The sequence below is a fragment of the Theropithecus gelada genome, chromosome 15, assembly GCF_003255815.1.
Source record: "Theropithecus gelada isolate Dixy chromosome 15, Tgel_1.0, whole genome shotgun sequence".
Lineage (NCBI taxonomy): Eukaryota > Metazoa > Chordata > Mammalia > Primates > Cercopithecidae > Theropithecus > Theropithecus gelada.
The window spans coordinates 26,463,685-26,470,825 of record NC_037683.1 but is presented as its reverse complement, the minus strand read 5'-3'; the positions used below and the strand labels follow the sequence as shown (position 1 = coordinate 26,470,825).

The 7,141-nt window shown below is 46.4% G+C and overlaps 1 protein-coding gene across 1 annotated transcript; it reads right to left on the bottom strand.

The window, feature by feature from the left end:
* Positions 1–244: 244 nt before the first annotated feature.
* Positions 245–1,444, bottom strand: TEX53 (testis expressed 53). Its single transcript, XM_025360370.1, has 2 exons — positions 1,293–1,444; positions 245–572 (listed from the first exon to the last, which is right to left on the bottom strand). The coding sequence occupies exons 1-2, from the start codon at positions 1,399–1,401 to the stop codon at positions 469–471; spliced, it is 213 nt and encodes a 70-aa protein (XP_025216155.1). The 5' UTR covers positions 1,402–1,444; the 3' UTR covers positions 245–468.
* Positions 1,445–7,141: the final 5,697 nt, after the last annotated feature.

The window sequence follows — 7,141 nt, the reverse complement described above, 5'->3', positions numbered from 1 at the left end:
CGCACAGTAGGTGAGCAGAATTGTGCCCTCAAGCTCTGGACGTTTATGACAGCGGCCTGTTATGCAAACTGGCCTCTCCTAATAGAGCACTTCCTTGTTAGGTTGGTTAGGAGTGACTGAAAAAAAATGTGTTAATGTGTTAAAATGATAAAACCACATTTCTTTCCAAGAGGTGCCAGGGTCTAATTCTTGGGAATCACAGAGGTAGGGCTGGCAAAGGGGGAAGGAGGAGAGACACTTCCTCTGATGTGACCAAGGACTTTAATTGGAGGCAGCTCCCCCAATGGTGGCTTTTTCAGAAGCTGGAGTGACTCTTGGTGGTGGCACAGGGATGGCTCAGACGTCTTCTCCTCCTGCAGGGGAGTTTCTGAATCAGTCTTCATGACTCCTGTCCACCACCCTCTTCCTCATGGAAGCGCAGCAGCCGTGCAGCCTCAGGGACCACGTGGGTGCCGCCGACTAGAATGCTCATGGCCTCCTGAGGGTGCACGCCTTGAGCATCACGCGTTTGTCATGGGGGAGGCGTGGATGTCTGTTTGGTGCAGCACTGTGGAGAGAATTTGTGTTCAGATCTGAAAGAACAGAGGAATAAACTTATCCTGGGTAAAGGCTTTGAGTGATATGTGAATAACCTATCTTGGCCATACTCCACTCAGAGACTCCTCAGATCATTCATGGCTTTAAAAATAAAAGTTTGCTTGTGTGAGCTAAGAATGATCTCAAGCTGGGTAAAGCAATGGAGATTTTAGAGTTCACTCATTACCTCAGCATGGCCCAGCTGATCCTAATACACATCCACAGATATCATTTGCTGAATGTCTTCTTTGTGTGTGGCCATATGCATTCACTTACACACAGTGTCTCCCTTCATCTTCTAACAGCCTGCACAGTGGGCGATATATTATCGTTATCCTCATTTTGGAGAGAAGGAGGCTGAGGCTTAGAGAGGGAGGGTCGGCGACATGCCCAAACTCAGTAAGCAGCCGAGGCAGAGTTTAAACTACCATCTAATAAAATACCACAAACTCAGTGAGAAATTAAATGAATCAATAAACTACTATGGAGGACTAAAGCCAGTGATTTCAACGAATATCTGCTACCTAATAACTAATCTCTAATAACTCAGAGAGTCTTTAGGTTGTGTCGTTACAGGTTTGAGTATGCCCTTTCCACACTCTCAGAAGGCTGAAAGAAATCTGAGCATGTCCCAGCAGGAGGTGGCTGGGGAGGCCGAGGCACAGAGAATCATCAGATGTTCCCGACACTATCATACACCCACTCCTGGAACCTACTAAAGGACCGTGGATGATGCTGTTGGAATATTCTTGGATTGTGGAAGCCAGCAGTGGTAGACGACCCCTCGCTGGTCTTGCGGCAACAACAGAAGATCTTGGACCCCATGTTTTGGTGGGCGGTGGGAGGAGGAAAGGGCACTGGGGCTCCTGGCTCTGCAGCTCCAATCCCAGAAACCCATTGTTATTTAAGCACTGGGTCATAGTGGGCCCTCCCCTCTCTCTGACCTGCTGTAGCTCCCTGCGGCCAGCAGTTCCAGGCCCACCTGCCTGGGCCCACCACTCTGAGGGCCAGTCTTTCTTCAAGCGTGCACATTTCTCCTACCTGTGGAAAGGACTTGGAGCCTCCACTCTGCCAGTCTTTACCTGTAGGGTCGCCGTCTTGAACTGCAGATGTTGGAGGTCCGGCACAGTTCTCTGGGCAGCGTCGTTTTCTAGATGAACTTAAGACTGTGGCTGAAAAACGTGAATCTCTTCTTTGCCAGGTCCTATAGCAGCAGAACCCCAGGAGATGCGGCAGACCACACAGACAAGCTCGTGTTTAAGAGTCAGATTTGCCTTCTCTCTAGGTGTGTGTGTGCGCTCTTGGGTGGGTTCTGTAATCTCTTCGTGCCTCACTTTATTTTATTTTATTTATTTATTTTTTGAGACAGAGTCTTGCTTTGTAGCCCAGGCAGGAGCGAAGTGGCATAATCATAGCTCACTGCAACCTTGAACTCCTAGGCTCAAGTGATCCTCCTGCCTCAGCTTCCTGAGTAGCTGGGACTCCAGATGTGTGACACCAAACCTGGCTATTTTTTCTTTCTTTTTTTTTTTTTTTTTTTTTTTTACTTTTTGTAGAGACGGTATCTTGCTATTCTTCCCAGGCTGGTCTTAAACTCTTGGCCTCAAGTGGTCCTCCTGCCTCGGTCTCCTAAAGTGCTGGAATTACAGGCATGAGTCAATTTGCCCAGCCACTGGCCTCCCTTTCTTATCTGGAAAATGGGAACAGTAATACCACCTTGGAGTGATGGGTGTTTAATTGTCTGTAAACTGGCCACTCTGATGGGAGGTGCCTCAAAGTGCTTTCTGTGCTCATTGTCTTCCCATATGGTTTGTTGGCTCCATTATTCCAGCTGGGCCCAGGTCCCACGGGAGCATGATGATGCAGCCCAGCTTCGCTGGTCCCAGTCCTGGCACTGCCACTAACTTGCTGTGTGGCTTTGGGCTAACCCATGCTGAGGCCCCCCGCATCTGCCACAGGAAGTCAGTGGGCTGCATCATCCATCTTTCCAAGCATTCTCCCAGCTCTGATGACCCAAGGTTGTAAGTCTATCTTATTCCCGACCTCCTTTCTCTTTTCCAGGCTCTGGCCATCTGCTCTTGCTCCCCTTTCTCTGTGGCCAAAGCCCCACTTTGGAAATTTCCATCATCAGTGGTCGTCTGTCAATCACAGCACACTGGGTTCACTGCATGGCCTCATCCTTGGCCAGTGGCTTCCCACCTGTCCAATGCTCCTCTCCAGCCTCAGTCACCAGCATCTCTTACTTGGATTATTGCAACGGCTCCAAAGCATCAGCATTAAGCATCAACACAGATGAATCCTCCTCCTACAGACATTAGATCATGTCACACCTCTGCCCAGCACCTCCCAGTGGCTTCCAGTATCATGCAGAGTAAAAGAAAAGTCATTCCCTGGGCCTCTCGAAACAACTCATAATCTAACCATTTATCCACCTGTCCCTCACTGTCCACTGCTACTTTACCCTTCATCCCTTTCCTGCCACACCAAACATACTGCTCTTTGTGTTTGCTCCACCTTCTGCTGGAATGCTCTTCCCCTAGAGATCCACAAGATTCATTTTCTCACTTCTTTCAAACCTTTGCTTAGAGAACACTTTATCTTTTTTTTTTTTTTTTGAGATGGAGTATCGCTCTATTGCCCAGGCTGGAGGGCAGTGGGGTGATCTCAGCTCACTGCAAACTCCGCCTTCGGGGTTCAAGCGATTCTCATTCCTTAGCCTCCTGAGTAGCTCGGATTACAGGCACGCACTACCATGCCCGGCCAATTTTTGTGTTTTTAGTAGAGACGGGGTTTCACCATGTTAGCCAGGCTGGTCTCGAACTCCTGACCTCAGGAAATCTGCCTGCCTCGGCCTCCCAAGGTGCAGGGATTATAGGCATGAGCCACCACACTCAGCCATGAACACTTTTTCTAGTGAGGCCTTCTCTGGCCCATTTACTCTATTTAATTCTCTCCATTTATTCCCTCTGTTTAAGCCTCCTCCCCACTCCCAGCACTCTCTATTTCCCTTCCCCACCTCATGCTTCTCTGCAGCCCTTGTCATGTTCAGAAGTAGCCTAGAATTATTTATGTTCTCATACTCACTTTCCCATTAGTAAACCCAGGAAGGCAGGGAGTCTCCTGTGTTCGCTGCTGAGTCCCCAGTGCAGGGTGTAGGACAGGTGGTTAACAGCATTTGTGGCATGGTTGGATGAACCTGTATGTATCTCACTTTGGTTCAGGGTTCAAGCAGGTGCTGTCACCAGGGAGTAGCAAGGAATGTCACAACCAGCAGGACACTACCTGCCTCACCCACCTGCCAAGTTGATTGATGGCTTTATGGATGACTTATAGGGTTGCTTTTGGCTGCCTGCTGGTGGGACCACCTCTCTTCCCCACTCTCTCCATCCCAAACGTGCTTTTCCTCCTCTCATGCTTCCTAATTTGGGGACAGGTACCACTATTCATTTTGTGTCTGCCACTAGAAATGGGGCACCCCTTACCTCCCATCTGTTCACATTCATCAAGGTCTTTTGAATCTATCCCATAAATATCTCCATTTTCGGCCACCCTCCATTCCCATTGCCCTCACCACTAGCGCCTCCTGTCTTTGGATCCTGACCACTGCTTTCCCACTAGCCTCTCCGGTGGCTCATCTGCAACCAGAAGATCTGTCCCTGGTGCCAATCCTGTTAGATCACTCCTCCTCTGCCTTAAACCCTCAGTGGCTCCCCTGTTCTGCTGTTCAGACTTGTCTGAGGATCTGCTCCTGTCAACTTTGCCAGCTCCACTGGTTCCAACTCAGTCACTACTCTTCAGCCATAGGAGCTGCTGGCTGTGCTCCAGACTTTCTCTTACTGTTCTATCCCTGTGCCTCTGCACAAGCTGCAACCTGCACCTCCATGTCCTCTCCTCATTACACTTGAAGACAGCTCAGGTGTGACCTCCTTCAAGAAGCTCAATCCTTCACCCCATTCTCCCTTCCATGAGCAGGCTTTTTTTTTTTTTTTTTTTAAATCTCAGAAAGTTATGGGAATAGAAACAGCCATGATGTCAAGAACACTGACATTCATTGAGCATTTGGGCAGGTCCTTTGACATCTCTGAGCTCATTTCATTTTCCTCTCCACCTTGCAAAGAAGGGACTTTGTCTGATTTTCCAGATGGAGGGAATTGAGCCTAAGAAAGGTCACTTGCTCAGGTGTGGCAGCCAACAGGAACAGCTGGGATTTTAATGTAGTTTTATCTGAAGCCAGAGTTTATTCTGTCTATACAATTCCAGAATGAGATGTTCAGAACCACCTTGACCTCCAAGAGTTGATGGTAAGTGGTTTTTAAATGGAAAGGCTCCATCTGAAGCCTGGCAGAACAGCATAACAGTGAAAAGCACACTCCTTTTTAACTTAGATGGACTTCGGTTCCTAATTCCTGTTGCATCTTGCTGTGTAATTTCGGGCCACTTAGCCTCCTTGAACCTCAGTTTTCCAGTCTGTACAATGGTATGGTGAAACCTACCCGCAGAATGCTGCTGTAAGGATTTGGTGACATAAAGATGTCAAGTGCTTTGCAGGGCATCCGGCACATAGTAAGCGTTTAATGTCACGGAGATGCTCACTGGGACGGAGTCGGGTGTGGTGTTTCTTGCATTACCAATGCCCGCCTCTAGAGGGAAGCAGGAGCCAAAGAAAAGGGCCCTTGGGCTGTCCCCAGTGGATTGTTGAGTTTCGGTTCTCTAGGGACCCCACAGCACTTTGATCAGAGTAAGAAAGATCAACGAGGTCAAACAGGAAGTCGTCTGGAGCTAGGAGAGCCCTTAGGAGACTTTCAGCACAGGTGGGGAGACTGAGACCCAGAAACAGAGAAACAGTGTGGTCAAGGCAAATAAGGGGTGCTTCTTGTAACAAAGTGAATAGGTGTCCTGGAGTGTTGGGGGCATTTTCTATTTTAGTACAGAAAGATTACCCCCTCCTACCCTTAAGTCTAACCTATGAGCCTCACTCACCTGCAGCTGGCAGAGTGGACAGGAGGCTGGCAGTGATGTCACAGAGTGGGGGAACCAGGGAATGTTGGAGACAGTGGGGTTTGGACTGAATCACAAAGGGAGGAGGGAGGACATATGCTGAGCCCCTCTCCAGGGGTCCATCCCTTTGTCCACCATGCCATAATGTCTACTGTGCCTATCAGGTTGGCTGGAGTGGTTCTGCCTCACTTGTCTCTTACCCCTTTTGGATTAGTAGGCAGCCAGGCGTGTTCTTCTGGGGCTACTAGAGGAAGACACAGCAAGCCCCACTGTGAAAACACATTCCTAAGCCTGCTAGTGTCCTATCTGCTATGTTTTCATTGGCCAAGCAAGTCATCTGACAATTTAGTCCCTTCTCACCAGGAAGGGGTTGTTGGTGAATTCCCGACTGCTGCTGCCTCCTCTCCTGTCCTGGCCTCTGTGCTATTGTGGCAGAAACCTGCCCCAGAGTGGGCTGCAGATCCTCCCAGTGTGATTACATGGGGCCCATCCAGGTAACTGTGGATTATCTCAAGGTCACTGATTAGCAACCTTAATTGTAGCTTCAACTTTAATGTTTCGCAGTGGGACAGTGTTTAAACACTTGTATCAAGAAAATAAAAGAATGAAATAATTTCCCAATTCTAAAAGCTGGAAAAAGAGCAACAAAGTAACCAAAAGTTTAAAAGCAGAATTTACTAGAATGTTAAAAAGCAGATCTAATTAATCGAAATCTTTTTTTGAAAAAAATTAACGAAATAGAAATACTATGTAGCTTAATCAGGAAAAAAAGGAGAAAGCGCAAGTATATAAAATTAGAAAGAATGAGGGGGAAATAATTGTTGAAACAAAAGAAATTTTAAAAATCTTGAGAGTCCATAACATACTTTTATTTTGAAAAGTCTGAAAAACTAGGAAGTAGATAATTTTCTGGGAAAATACAGTTTATTAAATTTACTGCATTAAAGATAGAAACTATCAATTTCTGTAGAAGAAATTTTTTAAGGAATTACCCTCCCCCAAATAGGCAACAGGTCCAGAGAGTTTCACAAGGAGAGTTTCACCAAGCTTTTAAAGACCAGTTACAGTACTACATAAATTGTTCTAGAGCATTTAAAGTAAAACTTCCAAATTCTTTTTGTGAAGCAAATGTATATTGATAACCACATCTGGTAGGGATAATACAAAAAGAAAATTACAAGGCAATGCCACCTACCAATACTGATACAAAAATACTTAATAAAATATTAGCGAACAGAATCCAACCTCATAGTATGAGGATAATAAATCATGGTCGGTGAAATTTATCTGTGGAATGGAAGTTTGATTCAATATGAGTAAAGAAATTACCTGCCTTTTTTCTTATAGATGCGGAAAAAAGAAAAAAGAGGGAATTGATGGCTATTATATTAATATGATAAAATGGCGCTCTCTCTTTATGTCTACCTCTAAGCCTTTGCCCTAAACTAAACTTCTTCCTTAATGTGCAAATACTGGAGCTATTTAAAATCAGGAACAAAGCACAGATACCTACTGACTTTAACATTGTACCAGTGGCATTAACCATTGCAATTAGACAAGGTAAATC